At 50.9% G+C, this 27018-nt stretch overlaps 1 protein-coding gene across 1 annotated transcript in view; it reads right to left on the bottom strand.

Annotated features, from left to right (window-relative positions):
- The window catches only part of PTPRN2 (protein tyrosine phosphatase receptor type N2), a gene marked incomplete at its 5' end in the record, with an annotated part of 716488 nt that overhangs the window by 63136 nt on the left and 626334 nt on the right, over window positions 1–27018 (bottom strand). Inside the window, 1 exon segment of the mRNA XM_055084697.1 lies at window positions 26085–26279. Within this exon segment, the coding sequence (XP_054940672.1) occupies window positions 26085–26279 (195 nt within the window).

Here is a 27018-nt window from a genome sequence, read left to right as displayed (position 1 = left end):
GCTCCGACGGGGCCTTCGCTAGGGCTGCCCCCGCTCCCGTTTCTGTTGGCACAGAAGTCATTTTTCTTGAAATTGGCTGGCTTTCCTGAACCCACCGGCGGTGATGCATTGAAGACACTGGGCTGCTCTGATGTGCGCAGTGTCACGTGGCTGGCAGCGTTCAAAACCAGAAACAAACCGAGTATTCGACCCACAGCTGCTCTGATCTTAATTTGTCAGGCGCTTGTCTGTTGGCAGCGATACTAGGAGAACTGGATGGGGAAACAAGGGCCTCCAGGACGTTCCCTCCACAAACGCTCCTAGGCCAGTCCTGCCTGCTCACCTCATTGATCTGTTCAGTCCAGAAGTGACCGTGATTTTCAGGAAAAGCATTTCAAAGGGCCAACCCGGGTGGCTTTATTGTGCCCAAAGGAAATAGCGGTCTCGTCCTCTGATATCTTGCTCGTGGGTTTTCAAATACGCCCGCACAGCAAAATGAAACACACGCGCACACACGAGGCCAGGTCTCCAGCGGTCAGGCACGCCGGTGTCTGGCCAAAGCTTACACCCGTTCCACATCACCCCGACCCCTCCGTCAGCCCCCTCGTCCACTCACTCCAGCTGACCACCCGGCTCGGGTCACCCCGCCACTGCTCTTGGCCGCCCCGGCTCATCGGCACCCACTCCAGGGGACAGAGAGGCATGAGAAAAGGAAGGAAACTCCACCAGACAGTCGTGCTGGGCTGCCGCGCTTCTCAGGGAAATGTTGACTACAGCCGCTTGAACTGTTTTGTATTATTCGCTCAACAAACACCGACTCTATCCATGTTGGTCTGACTGGTGTGTGTATCAATGCGTGTGAGCTGAACCAGAGCTCGGAAGCCGGGTGCCCGGTGGGCGATGTTCCAGGGGAGAAGTCACCCTCGGGGCCGCCTGGCCCAGCAGCTGAGGGCCCCCCTGGCAGGTGTGGCTCCGGGAGGGCCAGCGATGGGGCCCTGGGTGACGGTCACATATCCCTCAGCGCCCTGCTCCAGACGCTGAGGGAACCAGCAGACGGCCTTTTAGGCAGAAGACCGAGAACGGTGACCATGAACCCCTCTTCAGGGACAGACCACGAACCTCAGAAGCTCAGCCTCATCAGAAACAGAAAGATCGCAGCAGTTCTCAGTCCCCGGCCACTGCCAGCCCCTGGTGCCCACACAGCTCACAGGTGTCTTTGGGTGGGGAAGAAGCAAACTGAAGGGCGCAATCTAGAAAATGTAAACACAGACTGCTTTCTTTGGGGACAATCATTATGGAATATCAGATACATATTTCTTGTACCGAAGTTACCCTAATAAGGATGACACTTAAGTTTGGGGAAATACCAACTAGCTTATTATCCAGCTTCAAATATGGTGTGTGGGGGGGTCCCCGGGAAGGAGGGGTAGCTCTGGGTAAAGTGTACAGTCTCAGTGCTTCTGTGGTTACTTTCCCCAAGACTCGTTAATGTACAGTCTTACAAATGGATGTAAAACGGTTCCTGGCAAAATGATTTGGGAGCCTCACTTTTCTTTGGAAAATACTCTGTTCACAAAATCCATCATGAACGAATGAGCTTCTTTCAATAAAGTGTGATGGATTCTAAAATGATAAACCTTGGCAGGTTTAATCAGGTCTCCAATGTTGTCTGCAGAAGGGGCATCGGATATTATCTCAATTCCTGTAAACTGCAGCTGTTTAAATGTTCACATTTATCTTAACTATGGAAAGTGAAATCATGCTGCACGTTCACTTGAATTTCTAAATTTATGGCAAGAAGTATAAACTAGGACTCTAGTATGCAGGCTTGAGTGACACGGGGAAGAAACAGTAGTTATGAACGTTATTACTTTTTTTCATTGAGAATTATCTAAAGATACACTTGATTATATTAAAACCGAGATAAATTTTTCATCCTCTCAGCATGTATTACTACAATAGTCTGTGTTTGCCCTGCTCCGGTCATTTCAATCGGACCTGTTCTTTGTTTTTCTATTAGTAATTTTTACAAAACATCATTCACTGTATTAAATGGACATAATTCCCATCCACGTCTGAGGAGCTTTTGCTCTTTATGTTTGTGGATTAGATGTTTTTCTTCTGAGACATGAGAGTATGTTTCATGTTGTCTGTCAGGAAGCTAGGCCTCGGTAGTAAAATAAAGTGTTTTATACAAATACAAAACCTGCCTCCATAGCTCAATACTATGAGGCCCCTTCCCTTCAAGGGTGTGAGAACAGGTGTAGTGATCCTCCCCAGACACCATCACCTCCTGGAATAATTAGGTAAGTTAACATGAAATTTAAACACTATGAACGTTCTTCCCCCAGACGGTAGGTGTTCTAAAAGCTGACATTTAAAATACTTTCATTTAGCGTGTGTGTGTGTGTGGGGGGGTGTGTGTGGTAGGAATGGGAGGAGGGCTTAGTTTTAAAAAAAAAAAAAAAAAACTGTAACTTTTTATTCCATAAATAGCACATGTAGAAAATGAAGGAAAGCAGAATGAAAACAGAAGCTGCTGATAACTTCTCCACCTGGAGCTAAACAGTAAGGCCTGTGATAAACTCCACCATTTCTGGCACATGTGTGAGCTGCTTTTTTTTTTTTTTTTTTTTTTTTTCTGTTCTGACAACCGTTGCTTAAGCTTTGGACGACATCAATATTATAGAATTTTCTTATTTAAGTTGAAAAGATGCTGAGATGAGGGTCTTATAGACACAGAACTGCTGGTGTCCTGCTGCCGTGGCCTCCTCCTACATCCTCCCTCACATCCCCTTTCTGGTTCCTTCACAGGCTGGCATTTCTGGTCACCATACCACCTGCTTCAAAAGCCACCAACGGTGCCCAGATAGCATCGTCCTTTGTCCAGACTTCACTTTACTAACCTGCTACTCCGTCCCAATAAGAACACGTCCCACTGTTTGAAGCCTCCCCCGTCACCATCATTCTGGGCGCTTCCTTCATGCTGATTGTTCTGTCATGAATCTACCCAGAAGTCCAGGTCAGTACAGGTGCGTCCTCCTCCTTCGCGCCCATCACTGCCTTCTCTGATCTTGCTTTCCTACAACCCACCCCCCCGCCTCAGACACTAGTTTAGAAACTGCATTTCCGTGACGTGGGTCCCAGTCTGCTTTGTGGGCACCAGGCCCTCCCTCCTCTCGTGAGATCACCTGTTCGGGGCGGGGCCCGTGTCGCATGCACTTAGCACGCAGTCAATATGTGTTGAATGATTGATCATAGCCTGGAAAATTCTGTAAGAAATTTGTGTTCCAGATAAAAATTGTGTATCGATGACCGGCACGACAAAAAGTTTGCCGTCGAATCTTCTGAAACTTGGAAGAACTGCCCCCAAAAGTACCAAAGGACTTCGGAATGTTTCATTAACTATTTCCTGCTGCCTTCTTCCTTTCTGAGTTGGCCAACAAACAGCTTCACAATTCATGTCGAACGGGTGGTTCCACGTCCTAACGTTCCAGTGACAGCCCCAAGGTCACGGCGGTCTCACAGCTTTGGAGGAGCAGCCCCAGGTCAGAAAGCTCTTCTCCCGGACTCTCCTCCTTTTTGGTCTTAACCATCCTCAGGGTCAAGGTCTGGCGCTGTCTCCCTGAGACGCTTCTGTGGACTCCTGTGCCCTCAACGAGTGGCCCTCACTGGGGACGTTCCATGCTCTGTCACTAGTGTAAGGAGCCTGTCTTCCCCATGGGTCGTGAGCTCCTGGGGGTCAGGGACCCGTCTTATACCAACACCATCACCCTGCACAGAGGAAGCTCTGGGGTACACAGAGCAGAGCATGACGAATCACCAGCACTGTGGGGGGGGGGGTCAGCCAGGTGAAGGGGATCCCCCCCCATGTACATTCAGAAGACCTCTGTCAAGTGGAGTCAGGGCTCAGCACCAGTTGGTTCAATTTGAAGAGCTTATACAGATGAGTTAGGACAGCTACCCCGGTTCTTAAAGAACGTTTGGAAGTAAGTAAGTCTTTAATCTTGAAGAGTTACTCACTACACTCAGCTAGATTTTGGGTGATGGGGTGGGGATTCCAAAGGGTTCTTGGCTGGAAGGACACAGCGTTGTGTTTCCATACTCCTGGAGTCTGTCAGGGGACTTTCACTCGAGCTAATTCCAGACGAGCCCTGAGTGCAAAGGTTTCTAAGACCTTCTTGAATCGTGATACTTTTCAAGGGCCTAGGTTTGCTGTACCTGCATAAAGATAATCCCCACATGCCGAGGTTTCAGAATATGGGTTTTCCAAGTCTGTAGCCAAACCGGCCGACACTGACCTCGTGAACCCCGACCACACAACATCATCGTTTCCAACAGGCCGAAGACGGACCTGCATTTCTGCTGAGTTTCTTGCTCCGAGGATGGCGTCAGCTGGCACAAGACCTATTTTATGAGCTGTTGACTCAGTCTAAGGTTTTTCCTCTTTAATCTGCCTCTCATTTCTGACTTTATCCTTCCAGCTCCCCAGCTCACATCCCTTTTCTAGCCCACACAATTCGACCGTTTGGGTAGGAAAATGACCAACAGTTTCTGGGCCAGGAGGACCATGTGCCATCTGATGACTTTTCAGGAAATGCCCTCGTGTGCCGAACAGACCACTGGCTTCCACGTTTAATGGAATCATTTTACACAGAATCCCAAACCTGTGGAACAAAAGTGTTACTGCCATTATAAGGTGGAGACTTGGGTCCACAATGTGTTAATATCACTCAAATATGTTCTGCACTGTTTTCTGATCAAATTGTCAGCATCTTCAGGTCAATAAAGCATTCCTAGGAATATGGAGCATTTCGGTTATGGAGCATGATAGAGTTTTGTTAATCACAGGAGCACTTTGTATCTTTGGGAGATTAATTTTACCCATCACTCACAGAGTCTTTGTGAACGCCTAAGGGAGCTTTTCCAATAGGAAGGCAACTCTAATAAAATGGAGAAGGCATTCGGCTTGATTTTGAAAGACTTCTTAACGATGTGATAAACAAAAAGGCTTGGTCCCCACCCAACGACTTTTTGGGCAAACCATCTAATCTCACTGACCCTTAATTTACTGCTACATAAAAACAGGAATCATAGTACGTATCTCTAAGGTGGTTCTGACGCTTGACTGAGTTAACATGTCAACTATACTTTGTAACTATCAAGTATATACAGATGGAAGGGATGGCGATTCTCATTAGAAAATCTCTTAATGTCTCTTCTATATCCTGTGACTACATACAGTTCTGGGGACATTTACCATTATCTAATGAAATACGATACGGTAAGTCTCCACAAATAGCAGCCACCGACCGCAGCTTGAGTGTAGGATTTGAGGGGCGTCGCCATGGACAGACGTTGTTGTTGGTGTGGTCAACCTTCCCGGATACGATTAAAGAGATGAGAAGCAATGCCACTAAGTACGTAGTTCGTGGTTTCAACACTGCTTCTGATCCACAAGGGACAGTGGTCCTTCTAACAAACCCGCAGGTTCCTCACCGCGTGGATCCGGGCCGGTCCTGGAGCTCGTCCCTTCTGCGTGCTTCTCATCGCTGGTTTAAGAGGGAGGCGTTTCCTGACCAGTCTCGAGGAGAGTCACTGGAAATGCCAGTTTAGGAGATGTCGGACGTGAAGCTGAGCTTCTGATGTCTGGTGTGGAAAGAGCTCGCGATGCCGTGTGGGGCTCTGCCCTGGCACCTCAGATCATGGGGATCTGGACTGTTTCGCGGGCACGGTTTTACTAGCGTCAACATCAAGGATCAGTTTTCAGGGTCACAAGGAAAGAATCCCACTTACTAAAATCTTCTATTTCACCACATGCAACAAGGGCTTCGGACCATGATTGCTCTAAGAACAGCCGAGGGCACCTGGCTCCGCGGCCCCCCCGGCCGCCTCCGTGCTGCAGGACAGGCGTGCTGCCGTCCGCCTCCGAATGCCGGGAGGGTGGGTCTGGAGAGCTGTGCAAGTTCGTCTGAATCCAGCCCGCAGAGCTGGGATCCCAGCTGCCAAAGTGCTTAGCCAAACCCACGTGGAGTGGCCGCGAGAGCCCGGGTGGACAACACGGTTTTAGCGCTGTTAAAAGGCACAGAAATGATGTATTCTGGCATCTCTTACCGCTAGCAATGAGAGGGTGACACACTGGGAGGGGCAAGAGGACTTATTAAAGAGAATAATGAAAATAAGCTTTTAACACAAAATACTGGAACTCGTAAGGATGGTGGACCATTGCTGAAAACAGGCAAACTAAGATCCAGCTGGCACCATGTCGCATGGATCAATACAGACGGAAACCAGTAATGTCAGCATCAAACCGTGTCCGCGCAGATCTTTGGAGACTTCTATCGCTTTGTGAGTCTTCAGACATGAAACAAGTAGAAACTGTCCCAGTGAAAGCTCATTTCACAATGCTGCTGCCAGAAACAAGCTTCTTCCGCTGAGGAGCAGGTGTAGTAAAGGAAGGTGGGTTTTTGGAAGATCCAATTATTATTAGGAAAGCGTTGTCTCTATTCCCTTCTCTGTTTGGGTGCCTATTACAACAATCAAACCTTTTGTTAGAATAAGAATACAGCCATTTACGTTTCCTTTCCTTGTGAGGGGACCATAGGTTGGTGCTTTAAAATCAGGTAGAGTGGGCTTCCTTGGTGGCGCAGTGGTTGGGAGTCCGCCTGCCGATGCAGGGGACACGGGTTCGTGCCCCGGTCCCGGTCCGGGAAGATCCCACATGCCGCGGAGCGGCTGGGCCCGTGAGCCATGGCCGCTGGGCCTGCGCGTCCGGACCCTGCGCTCCGCAACGGGAGAGGCCACAGCAGTGAGAGGCCCGCGTACCGCAAAAAACAAAAAACAAAAAAACAAACAAAAAAATCAGGTAGAGTTAGTTGAATGCTTTTAAAAGCGGCAGTAAGCTGCTTCTGCTGCCATCTGGGGACATGATGACCTTTTCTGCTTTAAAAATAAACACTGTCACCCGTCTTCATTAATACATTAAAGGGAAATGTTTATGCTACATGTTTGAATTCCGAAAGTAAGACATTTAAATTCCAAGCAAAAAAATATGAAACGATGAAAGGAGAAATTAGATGGGGTTAATTGTCTGGGCTTAGCGCACATGGACACAAGAGACGCAGGAAGAGCAAACTGCTTGATGAAAAAGGTACTTTGGTTGTCTATAGATTGCTGCATCTGGCATATTTTAAATGTTATTTATTAATATTATGCATCAGGCAGGCTAAGATATTTGGAATTAGAAATTCAAAGTAATCCGTTCAAGCTCAAGGAAGGAGAGATATGGTTAAATGATCAGAGGGTAGTTTTGCTGTCTCTTAGCTTAGGGAAGATTTGCTTGAAATGGAATCACAAACCATACAATTGTATCCGAAATACCATCTGACTGCAATAAAAATAACAAGTGAAGCTCCGCACCCGGTGACTCACCCTCTGTTCTCACACCTGCCCAACCTACCCGACGTCTCACCTGTTGTGGGGCTCCTGGTCTCACCAGATATTTAGTTAAACACGCACCGCTTTATCGCCTTCAAACGAGGAACTTAAGATGCAGAGCAGCTATGCACACATCATATTAAAAAAAAAAAAAAAAAAAGGAAACACGCAGACCCAGACCAGGCCAGCTCAGCGCATGGTCCTGCGCTGGCAGCGTGGGGTCACTTGGGAGAAGTCGGCACTGTTTGGAATCCAGCCTCTGGGTCATGTGTACTAAGCCTAAAGGAGTAGGAAGAGGAGCAAAGGAATTAGAAAGAATAAATGAAAGACCATCACGCCGACTTTTCTCGTATTACATTTTAGGTATCACCTCCGTGGAAGTTTGTTTTTGAGGAGGAAACACTCCCACGTGAACTTGCAGTGGGCAATTCGCTTCCCTTATCCTAGTGAATTGGGACAGGGTTAAAAACAGATGAAATTAGCCAACAAAAGCACCCGGCCTGGGCAGCAGAATTGGCTTCACTGATAAATGTGAATCAATGCCGTTTCTTCCAACTCCTTCCTCTGAAAGCTCTGTTTCTCAAGCTGAGCTGTTCTGAAGACCGCGTAGAATCTTTGCAGGCCCAGCGACCCCTGAAAACTGTTCTCACGCTGTCTCAGTGTGATTTAGAAACGCGCTCCCGTTCTCTGTGTGGTAACCAAGCAGGCTGTGCAGGGATAGAGATTTTAAACTGTTAAACTAGTAGAGACAAGTTCATATGCTTCCAAAGGCAAAGCCTTTGAGAGAAGGTCCCCAACTTAACACTCATTTCAGGCGGAGACAGTGAGCAAGGAAAAGCCCAGGACAGAGAAGCAGCACAGAAGGAGAAACAGAACACGCTGCGTTGGTTTGGAGGCTATGAACCGTGGATTATCTTGTTTTGTTTAAAATCCTTTTTCTAGTTGAAAAATAAAATACGTGGAAGAGCTAAGAAAACAAACAAAAGCTTTAAAGCAGCGGCCCCCAACATTTTTGGCACCAGGGACCAGTTTTGTGGAAGACAATTTTTCCACAGATGGGGTTAGGGGCGTTACATTTATTGTGCGCTTTATTTCTATTATTATTACATTGTAATATATAATGAAATAATTATACCACTCACCTTAGTGCAGAATCAGTGGGAGCCCTGAGCTTATTTTCACTTGCCACTCACTGAGAGGGTTTTGATATGGGTCGGCAAGCCATTGATTTATGATGGTCTCTCCGCCAGTGATCATCTGTATTTGCAGCCGCTCCCCGGCGCTAACGTCACCGCCTCGGCGCCACCTCAGATCATCAGGCGCTGGATTCTCATGAGGAGTGGGAGCCCTGAGCTTGTTTTCACTTGCCACTCACTGAGAGGGTTTTGATATGGGTCGGCAAGCCATTGATTTATGATGGTCTCTCCGCCAGTGATCATCTGTATTTGCAGCCGCTCCCCGGCGCTAACGTCACCGCCTCGGCGCCACCTCAGATCATCAGGCGCTGGATTCTCATGAGGAGCGCGCAACCCGGATCCCTCGCATGCGCGGTTCACAGTAGGGTCCGCGCTCCCGTAACAATCTCGTGCTGCCGCCGATCTGACAGCAGGTGGAGCTCAGGCGGTAATGCGAGCGACGGGGAGCGGCTGTAAATACAGATGGAGCTTCACTCGCCTGCCCGCCCGCTCACCTCCTGCTGTGCGGCCCCGGTCCCCAACAAGCCACGGACTGGTACTGGTCTGTGGCCCACGGGTTGGGGACCCCTGCCTTAAAGAATACCACGTGCTTCTACAAAGTACTGCTGGGACAGTTTCCCCGAGAACAAGTTCCTTGCTCCTATGTGGCACTGAGACGGGGTGCATGCACCCCATGTGCTTTTGGAAGCGTGAAGAGAAGGAAAAGGCAACTCCTCGCAAAGCAGTGAGTTAAGAGGACATGAAAACTAGTTAAATCTCTATTTTGTAGAGCTTAACTAATTGGCATCTTCAATTACTATATTTTTATTATAATCATTTTGAGTTTTGGTATTCTAAATCTAGAAGGGCCCAGACTGCGAGAAAGCGTACCGACTGTAACAGAGAGTTTTCTGAATGACCTGCAGGGTGTTTCCTGGGGTCAGGAACCCCTGAGCCTAGCCTCCAGGTCATCTCCACGGAGGGCTGTGCCTGTGAGAGATGCTCTCAAGGGCCCTCGTGCACTAAACCACGTGCTCATCAAATCTCTTTGTGACCGGCACTCGACTTAATTTACAGATTCATGGAAAAGGAAAATCACAGTTTTATGAAGACTTACAACTGAAACCCTGGTGGAAAATGTTAATAATGGACACATTCTGTTCCAGAAATGTTCTAATTAGTAAACTTTAAAAAATAAGTAATTTTGTCGTACCACCTCCTCTTCCTAAATAAGGGAAAGGCTCGTTCTTTTATACTACTGAGCTTGTTCCATGCTGGGTGCTTCAGTGCGGTATAATTTCGGGTGTGTGCGTAGGAGAGGGTGACAAAGGTCTTCTGCAGAAATGCTGAGAGAGAAGCCACGTGATAATAGTGACGACAACGATGACTTCACTTCGTATTTTCGGGCTGTCATTTTCAAGAAGCTCAAAGAATTTTAAATGAGCAATTTGATGAACCTTATTATCTTATTTAACATCTTAAAAATTAAGGTCATATGAACACAGGCAAAATACAAAGGTGAATACTTATAAGCAATGGAAAATAATTAGGAGACTTATACCCTATTTCCATAAATGTACAGCTATTTATATTTAAATTGAAGACAAAAGAGGTTGGCCTGGCATTATGAGTGAAACCTGGATTCCGCCTCTAATTGTGGAAGGGAGAATTAAGAGTTGCAGTATTATTTCAGACTCCCGCTCATTTGTTGGTGGGTTTGGCCATTTATTTGTTCATTCAACTAACTTCATCAAAAGCGTGTCATATGAGCTGGGGATGTCTTATGTTCTGAGGAGCCAGCAGGCAGCTGGTCGGAAACACTGTCCTCACGGGGCAGAGGCCTCAGCTGGAGGACAGACCACACACCAGTAGCTAAACAGAATTTAGAAAGATAACTTCAGACAACAGTAAGTGGTAAGAGGATGTAAAAGAACAAGGTATAAAGGCGACTGGGGTGGAGGGTGGTTGAGGAGTCCAGGAAGGGAGGTCCCTCCTGAAAGATGGGAAGGGCCGGAGGCGCAGAGGACGGTGGGTGTGTTTCAGGAGAGAGAAGGTCCTGGGGGGCAATGGGTCCAGCAGTTCTGAACCAGAGAGGAGGCCAGGGTGGCCGGGGCCACGGGAGCCTGAAAGCCGGGGCGGCTTTCATACAGGGAGGGGGGGTCTGAGGCTTATTTCAAGAGCAACGTGAAGCCCGCGGGGAGCTTCACGCAGAAGAGGCACGTGACGATAAAGACGCTTTGAAAAGGTCACGCCAGCTCCGGGCAGGGGCTGAGGACACCAGCTGGACGTTCCCGCAAGGGAGCTCGGGGCTGGGATTCGGGGAACAACAGTGTGCAGGCAGAACCCTGCCAGGATTTACTCACAGAGCAAATTAGGGGATTTGAGTTGGTTTAATACAGACCCTGCTCGTTCCGTTATCCAGCCTGATCTTCCTTATCCTCCTAAACGTCTGCAAACTTAGTAACCGTCTAAACCCCCAACCACAGTGAGCAAAGGTTTCACCTCAGAAACAAGGTCGCAGCCTAAATTCACCAGAAGTCAAAAATCTGGCTAGAAATCTGAAAATTCCATCAACAACCCTGATATTTCTAACAATCTTCATGCTTTGGTACCTGGATGAAATGTTCAGGTATCTGATGAGACCAGTTTTTATCTTAGCTGTTCTACAAAATCTCATTGAAGATCCGTTTGCCCAAAGTACCACAGAAAACTACCAGCCAATAGCTTAACCCAAACGTAATATGTAAAATCAAGCGAACAGCTAAACCAATGTGGACTATTTAGCTATACTCACACAAACGAGGCAACTCTTGAAATACAAAGGTGTGCGAGCACGTGTGCACCTCCAGACACAAACACAGTCACGTCAGAAGCACGGAGTAACCACTCACAGTGCCGGGGGTGCAAATTCTCCCCCGTGGGTCGGAAATACTGATCAGCTCTTTCAGATCACCTGGGTTGCACGTATTACATTCCCACAGCAATCACGGACTGGTTCCCAGATGACACAAAAACAGCCTCTGAGAGAGGCGCACATTGGAGTAACCTAGGCCCAGTGTGTTCAGACATATTCAGATGAAACCAAGACGATCCTGGGTTTGAGAAAACGAGGACTTTTAAGACACGACAAGAGCGCACACCTGTACAGGTGTCATCAGCTGCTTGCTCTCCCTGGGTGCCGCGTGGCGGGGAGCCCAGCGCTCCCAGGGAACCACCCGGAGCTCGCGCCCTGCTGCTTTCTCCGGCCTGCGTGGGGCTCCGGCAGGACCGTGAGCCCAGGGCACGCGTGGGATCCGCCCCCGGTCCTAAAAGCGACGTCCCTGCCAGACCAACCTTCCAGAGCTTCTGGAAACCTGAACATTGCTTTTCTCCTGTTCACAGGACACCGGGCTCTACCTGGGTGACGCTATAAACTGGGTATTTTAGTCCCTGCCATCAACTCAGTGGGAAAAACCAGGACAAAGAAATAAAGGTAAGATGCGTTTCCAGGCGCTGTCAGTGCGCCCGTTGTTTTACCCCTCATGGCCTCTCCAGCATCTGGTGCAGGGCCTGCACGGCCTAGGTGCTCAAGAAACGCTTCCTGGACGGATGAAGGGTGAGCCACCCACTGCACCCTGCCTGGAGAAGAGGCTGAGCTCCCGCAGCCTCGGACTCAGCGCCGGGGCCAAGGCCAAGGCTGCACGGCGGACACATGGGCGTAAGTCACCGCCAGGGTCACCTTGAGAGACGTGGAACCACGGAGGCCCTGCCAATGAAACCCTTTGGGAAAAATGGGTCTCAGGGCTTCGATTTACAGTTTTCTACAACAATATTTACTATTTACAATCTTAAATCGGATGAGCACTCAGCAGGGGGAAAGGCAGACTTTTATGCTATTAAACAAATTTTAATTTCTTGCAGAATGCTCTCATATATTGTATTTTTTCCGCCTCGCTTTTTTCTCTGGCTACCTTACCAACCCTCTCACCTTCGCCAGGATGTTTGGGGATATTGCATAATCTATTCCTGGGATGCATGAGCAGCTCTGGAGCCTATAAAATATTCATTCGCTTTCAAAAATATTTGCACCCTGCTGTCAAACGTGGACAGATTCATGTGGAGTATTGGAAAATGGCTATTTTAATGGCAAATGCTTTCCTCAGACCTCTCTTTCCACTAAAACATTTTCTTCAAAATTATTTTCATAAGATGAACAATTTCAACATTAGCGGCTAATCCCATTTCATTTAAAACTCTGCTGATAAAATTCTTTGCTTGTCATTCAAATAGTAAGTAATAATTATAGATTTGAGGCTCCCATCTCTGGATTCATTAACGGTAAATTGCATGGAAGTCTGAAGCATAAGGCAGCTTTGATACATCTCAAAATGCAATTTCCATAGCTTCCCTTGGCTATGTACAATTAATTATACAGTTAATATGGGAAATATGTTAATGAAAGAAACATTATTCATCCAGACCACCTGCCTTTACCAAATATCTTTTGTGTGCTTCTCTTCTTTTTGTACTTTTGGTCTACAAACAGTAAAAAAAAAAAAAAAAAAAAAAAAAGACCCTCACAATTGATAATGTGGTGATTTTAAATATCAGTCTGCCAGGCTGCAGCTACTTCCATTAACACAAGTCTAAAGAAAAATTAGTTCAAGTTTGTGATATTTCTACTAATTTCTGCCTTTTAGCGGTATAAGATGTCTATCCATGGCATTTTAAACGCCTGAAATAGCTGTTTATCAAACAAAAAGTTACTATTAAGTTGTCTTACTCCTACCAGCGATATACTCATCTTTATAGATAAACGGAAAACACTGGAAAACTGAGAAGAAACTGCAAGAAAGATGAAGAGATAAACCCCAACCATTCTGAATAGATTAAACTCTCCTAAATCATTTCTCATCCATTGTAAACCTCTGTGTTTAACAATAATTAAATCCTCTCTTCTTTGGATAATCAAAGTTTGTCTATAGATGGTTTAGTGCAGAAGCCAATGTTAAACTTTACAAAGAAAAGTGAACGTTTCTGAGACTTTGATGTGGAAGAGAAATCAGAATAGTTTAACTAGAAAAGTAAACTGTCTGGCTAAAGCTACGCTTCTGTTTACTTTTTATAAATTACTCAGACAGTATGTAAAAATGCATTTGCAAATATTAGTTTTACAACAAATTTTTATTAATAGAGGTTAATAAAAAGTCTTTATTCAATGAGAAAATAAGAATTTGATTCCAACCTCAATCATGTCTTTTTGACATATGAAAAATACTTTCAGCCATGAGTTATTCAGAAATTCCATTAATGTTCAAAATGCAGTTGGAAACCAACCTTAGATTCCAGAGTTGATAGGAAATAAGAGGAAAAAAGAATCATGATAATGCAGTTTTAAGATAACCAACCCTCAAAGATCTTCTAATACAGAAACAAACTCTAGGAGACAAAAGAATCTCCGAATCGACCTCCCTGCTACCTCTAGCATGTGGGGGAGGGGTGGTACCTGATGGGTAACCCCCTCCCCCCAGACAAGAAGCTGAGCGATGAAGAAACCATTTACGTTTTCACTGTCGTTCAGTGACTCGGGCAGTGTTTCCTGAAGATCTTCTTGAAAAGCAGTTTTGAGTAATGTTTCTCTATGTGTGTACCAGCAGATCCATGTGTTGAAAGGGCCATCCACCCTTGCCTCCCCAACCAGATGGTCACCTACAAAATTCAAGCGGCCAATTCCAAGTCACAATTATAAGAGCAGATTCTCTCTAAGACCCAACACCTTCACTATCACCCAGCTGACAAGAAAAAGCCCAGAGGAGACAATTTTCACTCGAAAGATGACGACAGCAGTTTAACAGGGAAACCTTTCAGGAAGAGGAAGGAGGAGGGATGGTTGCCTAGCAACACACAGACAGCACCTCGCGCACCACAAAGCAGTAGGTCTTTTCTTAGCAGCAGCCTTTTCTGTTCTGTACCAATGATGTGCTCATTATGATTTTCTGATGAAGTTTTTGGGAAGAACAAAGAATTCCAGCGAGGGCAGTAAAGGTTACCTAGGACAGCAACACAGGCACGAATGTTCTCTTCCATATCCATATGGGAAATTCTGGATTCTACAACACGTTATTAGAAAATATTTGCAGACGTTCTAAAAGTGCCCTTTGGAAGTAGAACGTTTGGTTTTTAATTTCCTAAAACCAACAGGCTACATGCTCGTGAGCAATGATACGAGAATGGGGGAATAGAAACGGCACCAAAACAGGAAAAGCTCATACAAGACACAAAAATGTATCTTCCCCTCACCAACCAAAATTGTTAAAAGGGAATGAAGCCTAGACGTCCGTCTCCTCTCTTTTCCCAGACCTTCCAGCCGGCAGCGAAACAGCTGAAATACAGTGAAGACAAAGGGAAAATGAAGATTCAGTAGTCAGCCACAGCACCCAGCAGCTGGCTGACAAGTGCTCTTTGTGCCGTTGCTTTGAGATGGGGGGTTCAAGGTAGAAGAGAGAAGAGTCGATCCATCAAAAATTATTTTCACTTTTTAGGGTGAAAAGTTAAGAGATAAGACTATCAAATGTATTTTTCATCTCTCCCCAGCTCAGCTGCCAATCATACTGTGTGCTGCCCAAATTACACGCCCACGAGTTCTCAAGGTTTGATAGGTGAAGCGGGAGGATTATCAGATGTCACCCATCCTGCTCTTCCATCCCAGCACAACCCAGCTGCAGAACTGGTACCCACCCCTCCTGACAGCTGCCTCGATCATCACTGCACAACACGCAGCACTGGAGTTTCTCCATGGCTACCAGCCCCTAGCCTCTGGGCTCCACTCACCTGCCCACCTGCCCGCTGACCAAGGTGCCCGTCAATGCACGTCCACAGACAGCTTATGCTGCACACACAGGTGTGCGGGCACCTCCTGAAGCGAGGTGACCCCTTTGCCCCCGTACAAAAGGGAAGTGTGGGAACTGGCCTGAACGAGGTAGCTGATCGCCCTCTTTGATCACAGGGACCCACCTTGAGGTGTCTTTCTTTATTATGCAGAACACGGAGTTGGGTCTTAGATATGGCTGTCAAGGGGACATGAAATTAACTGGCGGCAGCATCTGCACTGTGTTTAACCTGCGATGAGTCTCACGTTCCCGGAGACAAGAAGAACGGGGTAAACTGAAGGGCCTCCTCTATAGGATGTCTAGAGACGCTGCGTAAACGGCATGGTCTGCCTGTCACGAAATTAAGGGAAATACCCAGGAATCTACATGAAGAGGGAGGCACGTGACCTGAAGTCACTCAAGCCTTTGAGGGAGGGGCAGGGCCAAACGATTTCCTGTACCTCGGCCCCGGGGTCTGGGCTTCCACCGTCCACGTGGGGCCTCAGGGAAATCTGGCAGGCAGGAGTCAGGGGGCCGGATGTGAGACCACACACGAACCAGGACCCTCAGAAGACCAAGCCGTCAGTGAAAACATTTGTTCAGGCCGCAAGAAAGCTTACCTGTCTCCACGTGGATTCAAGATGGGAAGACATTTGGACCCGGGGCCTCCCCTGGGATTGAGGGTCAAATTTACAATATAGACATCATCTGGGAATCTGGGAGTGGGGAACTGATGTAAAGGTGGTCCTGGTTTAATGACAGCCTGGAGTGGCTAGAATATCAATCTCAAAACCTCTCTTTTGAGGTTAACACAAAATTCCGAGAGACAGAGCCCCACTTATGAGGAGCTTATAATCCGAAATTACAGAACCCACCAGATGGCAAACATACTCAAGAGCAGGTTTCGATTCATAGGAACTTAGAAAATAGAAGTATTATTAGATGGAAACAACCAAATGCTACATTTCTAAGAACTGGATATTAAAGGAGGATTGACAATGTACGACCAGAACAACACAGAAGACAGATTTTAAAAAGAGTAACAGAACAGCTGCAAATGAAAAATGTACTGGAGATTACAGACACAATGGATGGATTACACAGTAGACTAGACTCTGCTGAAGAGAAACAAGGCAGACTAGACGACAGGTCTGTCTGAGGAAATTCCCTGGAATGCAGAGCACAGGGATAGAGAGAGAAAATATGGAAGGGAGAGTTAAGAACGCCCAACATTTTCCACTAGAGGAGAGAACTGAGAGAATGGAAGACAGTCAAATTTAAACCGTAAATGGTTTGTCATTTTCTAGAATTGATGGAAGACAGCAATTCTCTGATTCAGGAATCATAGTAAGTCCTGAGCCAAAAACAAAACGAACTAAAAAACAACCCCTCCCTGCCCGGCAAAAAACCCATATAAAATAAAATAGGTCCACACCGAGACAAGGCACAAAGAAGCTCCAGAACAACAGAGGTGTAGAATTCAGGAAGAAAGTAAGATGACCCATGAAGGAACAGCCCCTGGACCAGCAACAAACAGCCTTTTCAACAGCTACGGCATCAAAGGCAAGAAAATAGTATTTTTAAAGTAATGAGAGAAAATTAACTAGAATTTGATCCTTGTCTAATCTATCATGCATGTGTGAGGATTAATTAAAGACATTTTCAGACAAAGACAAGGAGACTTCCCTATTAAAAGACGGAAGGAAGGATATAGTTTGGGAAAAGAGGAGATTTTCATCAAAACAAAGAGCTGAGAAGTAAGGCGTGATGGTGATGAAAAAAAATAACAGTCAATCTGAACAAGTGCTGACTATGAAAATCAGTAATAAAAATGGTTAATTTAAGGGTATAAATGTTAAAGGGGAAACTAAAATACGGGGCAATGACAATACGTGTGTCAGAGGGAGATGCCGGGGTCAGAGTCAGAGATTCTGAGTTTACTTGGGAGGAGGGCAGAGCTATGCTCGTCAAAATGATCGGGACGGTTAGGAAATTATAACTGCTGAGCCAGTAGAGGGGAAAAGAGGGGATAAGGCCAACGCCGTCACCCCAGCAGCGGTTAGGAAACGAGGCCACAGGCACACGGTGACACTGGCACCTCACCTCCAGCATCTCTAGTTCTGAGGACGTCTGGACAGCACTGCAGATCCTGAGCGACTCCCTTTCCCCAACAACCGTACGATCACGTGGGCTCTGTAGGCCGTCATGCTTTGTGGGTGGGGAAGCCCGAGGGGATGGTTCTGAGCCACCCCAGGTGTCACCCGGGGAGCAGCCTCTGGATCTGGGACCACCTTTCATCAGAGCGTCTCTGGGTCCCTCCCCTCCGACTCCGGAAGAGAGAACATCAGAGGACAGTGGTCACCACCCACTCAGTTCCTGCCTGTCTGTCACCAATGCCCTCACGCTCCGGCAGATGCACTCAAGTAAGTGAACAAACGAATAACCAGGTGTCACTTTTCTCGTTCAAGAAGCTGCAGTGGCCACACATGGACGGAACACTGCCCCTCACACTGGCGCCCCAGCCGCCCAACGTCTGGCCCGGGGTCACGGCCCCTCGAGGCCGCGTGCATGTCCTGTTTCTCCCACGGACTCTCACCCTGTGAGCAGAATCAGGGTTCCTGGAGGAGCTGTGACCTTTCCTGCTGTCTCCTGCCCGCCCCAGGACAGCTCCTCCTCCCTGACCAGGCCCCCCAGGACGGAGACGTCTCCCGGCAAAGGAACGTGATTGGCACTTGGCTGAGCCTAGTGTATTCTAGCCATGGCCCCCTCCTCATTTCAAGTAGATCGAAAACTTCTCAGGGGTAACACACCGACCATCGACCTCACTCAGGAACTCGGGAAACTTCTACTGCAAACCCCCTAAGTCCAAGAGCTGTGCCAGATGCCAAGCATAGAAGGGTGAGCAGAAGTGGTCCATTGATGAATTACTGGCGAAACCCCATGGCTCAGTGCAATTTCAAAAGCTACATATTATATACTATTAATTTTACACACGAGTCTGTACGTGAACAATCAGATCATTCTGCCCTGGGTCTGGCCTGACACTGCTGTCACTCAGTTCCCAAGAGGAACCCGGTGCGATGGAAGAACGCAGCCTCTTTTCTGGGCATCCCATCAGGTTTATTTGATGGGCGGGGGGTCCCAGTAGGCCACTGGGCACTCAGGAAACATTTCCTGTTCATATATATGAACGGACACTTTCCAAGTGCAATTTGGACACCAGTTTCAGTGTTTTCCCCTCGGAAACATTAGCTCACAGACTTACTACCAAATTTAGTGTTTGATTATTCCATCTAATTCAACAAATACCAACCGGATGCTTGATCCTACTCTACCTTACCCTATCTTCTCACCAGCAGAAGGTCCAACATGCAAGGAAACCATGCTAGCATCATTCTAGCACTTTAAACGATAAATCGGATTTTTAAAAATAACATGGCAAGTTACATCCCTCACCAAAAATATAATAAGTAGTTCTGCACCCCCCAAGACCGGGCAGTGGAAACGGTACTCGCTGCCTTGTATCAACACCAAACCGTCAAGAGTCACGGACGTTGCAGATGCCAGAGGAGCCCTGGTGCCGAGGGGCCGGCCAAGTGTGGGCGGCCGACACGATCACAGCCCCTCAACACAGGCTGCACTCCAGCGGCCAGGGCCCTCAGGAGGGGCTGCAGGCCAGCTCTCTGAGTCCACAGCTAACTCTCACACGTGGACTGATCGATGCGCCCGGAAGACAGACGAGAGGGAACTAGTTTCATTCCGACACCACGTTAGTAAACTCGCGTTGGCGTCCGCGGTTGGTGCCGTGTTAACACGGAGAACTCCTACCCCTGGGTGGGCATCCCCGCGGGACGCTTCAAAAACCATTCTTGGAAGGAACAATAAATGGCTCCCCAAATTATGAAAAGTCACACATGGCTAGAGAAACGTAAACGAAACTACTCTGAAATAGCATTTCCACTCACCAGCGGAAGATCAAAGCTGGCCAGTACCCGAGCCTCAGGAGGGTCTGGGGATACAGTGCCATTTTCTGCATAGCCGGTGGGAGCATCAATTAGTCAAACGCTCTGGCAGGAGACTTGGCAATGCCTCGCCAAATAAACAACAAGACCTAGGTGCTTCCAGAAAGTCAACCTACCGTTATTTTTACCATCACATGCTGTGGTGCTGCAGTGGCCGAGTTTGAAAATTGCCTACGTGACCTTTGCTAGCATACAATAAATAAGTTCCCATATGTTGAACGACAGAATAATCTAGACCGTTAAGATGAGCAGAGTCACGTACACTCGCGTGGAGCTGTCTCCTAGACACAGCGTCACGTGAGGGACCGGGTGTGGCTCTCGGTAACAGTGCTGCCTGTGGGGGAGGGCTGGGGTCCCAGAAACTTGGTTTAAGAAGGTGCAGGATGTAGAGCTAGATGCTGCTCTCAATCTGGGAATTGCTGGATGACTACCCTCCTGTGAGTATGAAGATGGGCGGCCGCCCACGAACTCCGAGGAGGCAGAGGAAGGGTCCCAAGGATGGATGAAATGCCTACTGTGTGCCAGACACACGCTGGGTACCACACACACACACACACACACACACACACACACACACACACACACACACACAGCTGTCCTGTCTGAGTAGCTGGGTCCTCCTGGAACCTGAGGGGCCGTGAGCGGTCTGAAGTGGGTGCCGACCGGTTCTGGCCCCCAAGCTCACCTCGAGGGCAGGTGTTTCCGGGTCGCAGAGGCAGTGCCCGGGGTGAGAAAACGCACAGACACAGGGGGCTCTAGAAAAGCCCCAAGCCGCTCCGACGTGGGAACTCTGGGTTAGGGCCTGCCCGAGGCCTGGGCCGCCCTCGGGGGTCAGATCAATTCTACGGGAATGGGACTCGGGTTCACCGCATGACCCCAGCAGCAGCCCACCCGAGTGGGCGCACCTTCCTCTGGCCTTGACTCCATCACCTCCTGCCCCGTCTCCCTGCCCTGGACAGTCAGTATAGCCCTGGACCTCTGACCACACGCCCTGCGTGGCTGGCCTGCAGGGCTTCCCGTGGCCATCCCCGAAGTTCTGGGAGGGCTGGCGGCCGAGGGCATAGCGTCTGATGCATTGAGCCATTTTACTCCCGGGAGGGCTTCTGTCGCAGCCTCAGGCAGGGCTCACATGGCAGGAAACAGCTTCCACGCAAGTTCGTGCTCCTCCAAGCGCAGACCACGGAGAGCAGCACGTCAGAGCTCCGGGTGCCTGGGCGTGGGTCCTACGGCGGCAGGCGGACCCCGGCTCAGCTGGACCAGACACCCGCGAGCAGGCACACGGCCGGAGGAAGCCCGGCCACCGTGTCAACTTCTCGGTGGCCCCGTCACCCTCACCATGAGGACGGCGGCCAGCTGAGCCTCAGACGCACATTCGGGTCACAGAGAGCAGGACCAGGGCGTGCGGCAAGGACCCTGGGCAACACTCTTTTAGGAATATAGGTGCTGAATTTAAAGACGAAGGAAACGGGGTCGCCCCCGCCCCACCCCGAAACAGACCCTCGGCCTCTGGGAAGAGACGTCGCTTCCTGGTTAAGCATTTAACTTACTATACCCATGGGTATAAAAGTACCAGCTAAGGAGGCTGGTGCCAGACAAATCAGAGTGATCACTCAGTGCAAAAGTCCAACGATCAAGGAGCGCAGGAGGCGGACACCGTGGAGAGGCCACGAGCCCTGCGGGTTGGGCTGTGAGCTCTGAGGTGGCCTGTCTCCTTCATGGACACAGCATCCTTCACCCCTCGCAGGTCCAAACGCTTCTGCCTCCATAAGCCTCCTCCCTTCTGTGACGATGGGGAGGCTTGGTCACATTTTGCAACGTGGTAACTTCCCATTTTTCAGGTGTTTACATCACTGCTCTTGGTTCTCCTGTCTTCATCTGTGAAATGGGCTGAAACCAGTTCCTACTTCATGGTTTCTTAGGACAGTGCTGTTACATAAATGCTCAGTGACGCTCACTCCTGTTGTATCATGTTTTACAAGAATAAAGGGGATGCAAAGATCCACTCCATACCCTCAACTTCAACTTGGATGAAGGTGTGGCCCCTCCGTCTACACAGCTGCGTGCCATGCACTGCCTCTGTGACCAGCTGCTGGCTTCCGAGGAACCAGGAACCAGGACGGCCACCTGCTCTTGACACCACCCACAAAGCTGCCATGCCAGCCCCTGAAAACAAACGTGCTCTAGAAACAGGTCTTCTCGAAGGGTAAGTTCTAACGTGATCCTTTACCTCTCAAGAGGATGGACGGCAGTTCTTAAGAAGCTGAGTCCCACACCGTATGTAAAACACAACGACGTTGCTAACAGTTCCACTGAGTCACTGGAACGAGGCCACCTGTTTCCAGAGCTCTGCTCTGAGCCTGGTCAGACCTGGCCACGTTGCTTTGGAAAACGTGTCTTCAGAAGCCGACCAGGTTCACAGCTGAGGGTGTTTCCCTTCCCGTCTCCCTCCTCTCCCGGTGACGTCGTTCCTTCTACAAACGTCCGGGGGCTCCTACCTTGCCCCAGGCCTGGGCGCCGCATGGCTCGGGGAGCCTGTCAGGCACAGCCCCCCGGCACCCCCTTCCTGGGCTTGCACATCCCCCAAAGCACCCTCACTGTGTGCCCGGGGCTGCACTTTCCAGGGCATGTGACATTTTCCCTGTGGAGGCCCTCTTCCCCTCAGTTTCATCAAAGGAGAACTGGTCCCATTTTTTTGCCGTGATCCTTTCAGCCTTAATCATTACAAATGTAGGTTCCACAGGTGTAGTATCTCACACTCTGTCTCGTTTAACCCTCACCGGGACCTCGCAGGAGGCGCTATGACTAAGCCCGTCTTGGGGATGGGAAAACGGAGGTCGAAGGATTCGTCAGGGACATGGGACTAGGAAACAGCTAAGCCTCCTAGCTTCGCCCCGGTTTCTGGGGCCGCAGCGTCCGTGCCGTCAGCAGGATGCTCCATCTCTGGATCGACCCCTTGGGCCCTGGCAGCTCGGAGGCCGTGCTGGTCTCGGCAGGAGGACGTGGCTCCTGGGAGGAGGGGCTCTCGATGGCCGGCCCTGCCCCTTCCCATGTGTCCACCGGGCAGCTGCCAGGACCTCCCCCTCCCCACTTCCCAGCACCGGCCGACACTCGTGTCCCTGAGACCTCAGTGCCTCTAGGCCTCAGTCAACACCTGCTTCCCTGGCCCCTTCCTCTGTGTCTCGTCCACCTGGCTGGGATCCCTGGCTCAGCGGTAATTAGGTCCCTCCCTGCAGTTAAGCTACGCTCGGCCTCCTCCGCCGTGAAGACCGCCCGGAACAGCTGGGCTGGCGGCGGTGGCTCTGTCATCTGCACAGCGGCCTGCGGCCTCCCGCCAGCCGGACACCGTCCTTCTTCCACGGAAAGCCCTGCCTCCTTCCCAGGGGAGGGCGAATTCTGCTCACCCCTAGGAGCAGCGTCGATTCCTAGAGTTCTGTCCCACGGCTCCCAGCGTGAAGCCGCAGCGCGTAAACCAACATCACACTGCAGTGGGCGGAGCGACAGGGAGAGGGGGAGGGCGCTCGGGCTGAGGGCGCCTCCCCAGGCCAGCCCCCGACGGCCCTCCAGCGACAGGTCCTCCAGCGACAGGTAGGCAGTTGGCTTTTCAGCTTCCTGAACCACTCGTTCCTTCCAAGGCGCCTCCGTCCTCTGCCAAGGAGAACGTTCCAGCTCTGCGCGCCTCCCCAGGCCAGCCCCCCGACGGCCCTCCAGCGACAGGTCCTCCAGCGACAGGCCCTCCAGCGACAGGTCGGCAGTTGGCTTTTCAGCTTCCTGAACCACTCGTTCCTTCCAAGGCGCCTCCGTCCTCTGCCAAGGAGAACGTTCCAGCTCTGCGCACGGGCCTCCCGAGCGCCTCCTTGCTTCCACCCAGCTGGCCAAACCTGAGTAGCTTCGCTGCTGGTTCCTCAACGTCTTTAACTCGAAATGTCACGTCGGTGTGACGTCCACGGGAGCGGCTGCGCCTCAGGAAAGGTGGGCTCCTGGGACTTGCCTGGGCTTTGCGTAACTTACCTCCGGGCCTCCGGAGCCTCAGCGCGGGGTTCAGGGAGATGGCCGAGGCGGCGGTCTGATGACCGGGAACGGTCCTGACGGAGGGCCGCACGGCAGAGCACCACACGCCGGTCTCCCCGTGGCCTTCACGGGTCAGGAGGCCGGGGCTCCCGTGTGTCCTGAGGTCCGGCAAGGGCGGCCTCGCTGCAGCCCTTGCAGATGGGAAGCCAGCATCCGCGGGCCAGTAACAAGACAGGCCCTGCGAACGTGGCTCTGGTCTGGTTGAATGTGTCCCACGGCCTTTCCCGTGAGAAAGGGAAGCAGTTTCGGAGCCTAAAAGACGAGCCATTTTACTTGCTTTCGTGGATGAGAAGGTGCAAAACTGCCAAGCGGGGTTCCCTTCTGCCGCGTCTCCACACCTCGGGGTCCCGTACGGGGGGCCGAAGACGACGGTGGGGCTGAGAAAACCCCTCTGTAAGTGGGTGAGAGGGCAGAAAACAGGACTGGGGCGTGCACGGTGGGGTCCCCGTGGCTGAGCTGGACCCTCTCCCCGGTGCCCGGCACCTGCTCCCCACTCAATCGGGAGGAGTAGCCGGTGACCCCAATTCAAATGAAGCGTCGGTCGGTTAACAAGAAGAAGCCTTGAGTCCAGGGGGCGGCCAAGCGCCCTCAGGTTTCTGGGTTGGTCGGCGGTGGACGTGGGTTTGGAAACTGTGTTGCCGCCATCGCCCGGGGGACGCTCGCGTGAGGCTCGGCCGCGGGGTGGCCTGCGGACGGCGGGTCAGCTCTGCAGGGCGGGGACTTCAGCTGAGAGCCCCCCCCCAGTCTCCCTGTCCATCGGCCCCCACACATAGGTACTGCAAAACACAGTTTACTACGAAAACTACAATGTGTTCACGTCCCACTTGGAGGTGAGATACCGTCAAGCTGTATAGCTCAGTTGTCTTGAAATATGAAGATACCAGAATATGATAAAGGCTCTCGAAATGCATCTCCCCCCGCCCCAACTTGTCAGATAAACGCACCTGGCTGATGTGTTGGCCCCCAAACCGAATCTCATTAGAAACCTGGATGAGATTGGTGGAGTTTCCTTTTCTAAAAGGGACGCACGTTGAAACGTTCTCTAAAAAGTCAGCTCTAAACTAATATAACTGTTATGTGCCCAGAGAAGAGGTTCCTTCCGAGTTCCTGGCTGTGGGCGCACAGTAGGACGGCAGCACACGTCTGCAACTTGAGCGATGCGCCGCCTCCTCCGGAAACCGCGACCCTGGGGCTCAGGCCCCAGCCGCACGCGACCACAGTGGAGCCTTGGGAGCGCCGCGTGTTCCCTCCCCGGCCCTCCGTCCACGTCCGCGTGGGGAGGAGCCAGAGGGAGACGTCAGCTCAGCCGCGCTGATCAGCCGAGCTGAACCTCTCGACTTCGGCTTCTCTCGTCTGTTATCTCTGCTGTGTGCCTCAGTCCTCACGTCTGGCACCTGTGCCTCCTGCCCCCGGATCGGACATCCCGGGAGTGGGCGCCTCCCCCGCCCAACGTCCTGGGGGCGTCCCCAGACCCACCTCCAGGCTCTACCCTGAGGCTCTTCAGTGCAAACGTGGTTTCCCAGCTGCTCTGGGGTGACTGTCTGGGTCCTCTCACATTCTCGTGTGGAATCCTAACCCCCAAGGTGATGGTGTCACCAGGTGGGGCCCTCATGACGGGGTCAGTGCCCTAATGAGACCCCAGAGAGCTCCCTGCCCCTCCCACACGTGAGGACATGGCGAGAAGCTGCCGTCTGTGAGCCAGGACTCGGGCTCCCACCAGAGCCCAGATCCGCTGGGCCTCCATCTCAGCCTTCCAGCCTCCAGACAGAGAGTTAGTTAAGTGTCTGTTCAGGCCGCCAGAAGGGACCAAGACACTGGCCTTCCCAGTCCCTTCCCCTTCCTGGGAAGTTAGCTGTGCAGTGGAAACTCCTCCCTGATCCACGAGAGCCCCGATGCTCCGGGGGTAGCGACTCAGGCTCTGCCCTTGTCACCCGAAGCCCCGTCCCCAGTAGGAGAGAATACGGCCAGCGTGACGGTCGGTGAACAGGGAGAGAGAGGCCTGTGGCCTGGAGACCTGGGAGGGCGGTGTCCACGCAGCCATCGGCACCCGTCCGCACAGCAAGAAGTGCTGAGTTGTGAACAAACCCTCTCGATAAAAGCTGGACAGTAATCACGCGTCAAGCACCACGTGCTCCAGGACGGGCAGGGGGCGGGTTCATCCTGGGAGAGGGCTCCCTGCCAGGAGGCTTCTGCACCCGACAGGGCCTCTGAGGGGCATACTAAGCAGCCGACCCCTCCCACGTCGCTCTTAACGCGAAGCGGCCTGTGAGCGACATGCATTCACCCGAAGGCTGCTCGGCGAGCTGGGGGCTGGAGGCAGGAGAGGGCCGCGCCTGCGGTCGGGCTGGAGAAGCAGCGCGCGCAGTCGGCGCTCACCCACGCGCGTTTCCAGGGCGGAGGCCGAGGGCTCTGCGCGGAGCCGGGACGACGCTCCCTCGGGGGGCCCTGGGCAGGGGGGCTGGATGTGGGGTGCCCTCCTCCTGCCGCCTCGGGCCGCATGCTAGGGAGCTGGGCCCCCCAGCCTCCCAACCCCGCGCGGAGGGCACAGGCCTTACCAGGACCATGTGGCCAGTGGAGATGTCCATGTTGGGCTGCACGGGCTCCTCCGACCAGGACGAGGTGCTGCCCCGCGCAGAGGGGCTGGGCATCGGCCCGTCACTGAACTGGGAGGACACGCTGCTGACGCGGGACGTGTGCGCGGTCTCCGGGCGCTCGGACGGGCGCGCGGCCATGCGCTGCCGGCACAGCTCCTGCAAGACAGCGGTCGCCGGTCAGAGCCTCCCCACCTGCGTCCCCAGGGCCAGGGCCGACGGGATCCACCCGTGACCACGCACAGATGTACACACGCCACACGGAGACACACGCCACACGGAGACACACACAGGTACAGAGACACACACGGGTACATAGGCGGTAGACACACACACCTCCAACACAGATATACAGATACACAGACACAGATATACACACAGATGTACACAGATACACACACATAGATACACATACATACACACACGCCACACAGAGACACACAGATAGATACGCTATAGACACACACAGACACACACACATAGATACACACAGACATACACACGCCACACAGAGACACACAGATAGCTACGCTATAGGCACACGCAGATACATACACACGTACACAGAGACACACAGAGACACACACAGATATAAACAGATACACAGACACACACAGATACGCACACAGAGACACACAGATAGACACGCACAGATTCAGAAGGGGCCGCTGGGCCAACTCTGGCCTCCCTGGACCCTCAGAATGTTATGTCATGTGTGCTAACTCAGGCACCTTCCTTATCAGAATGTGGCCACAGGTGGGAGGGAAGGGATTTTACACTGTGGACTGAAATACGGAAACTGGTACCAGGGTCAGGACGTTTACAGAAAAAAACCCTCTTTTTGGTTCTCCTTGTTCTCAAAACATCACTCCAACTGGTAAAGCCCACACGTGAGGGA

This window comes from Physeter macrocephalus, chromosome 5 (assembly GCF_002837175.3).
Source record: "Physeter macrocephalus isolate SW-GA chromosome 5, ASM283717v5, whole genome shotgun sequence".
NCBI lineage: Eukaryota > Metazoa > Chordata > Mammalia > Artiodactyla > Physeteridae > Physeter > Physeter macrocephalus.
This window is presented reverse-complemented; position numbering and strand designations above follow the sequence as displayed.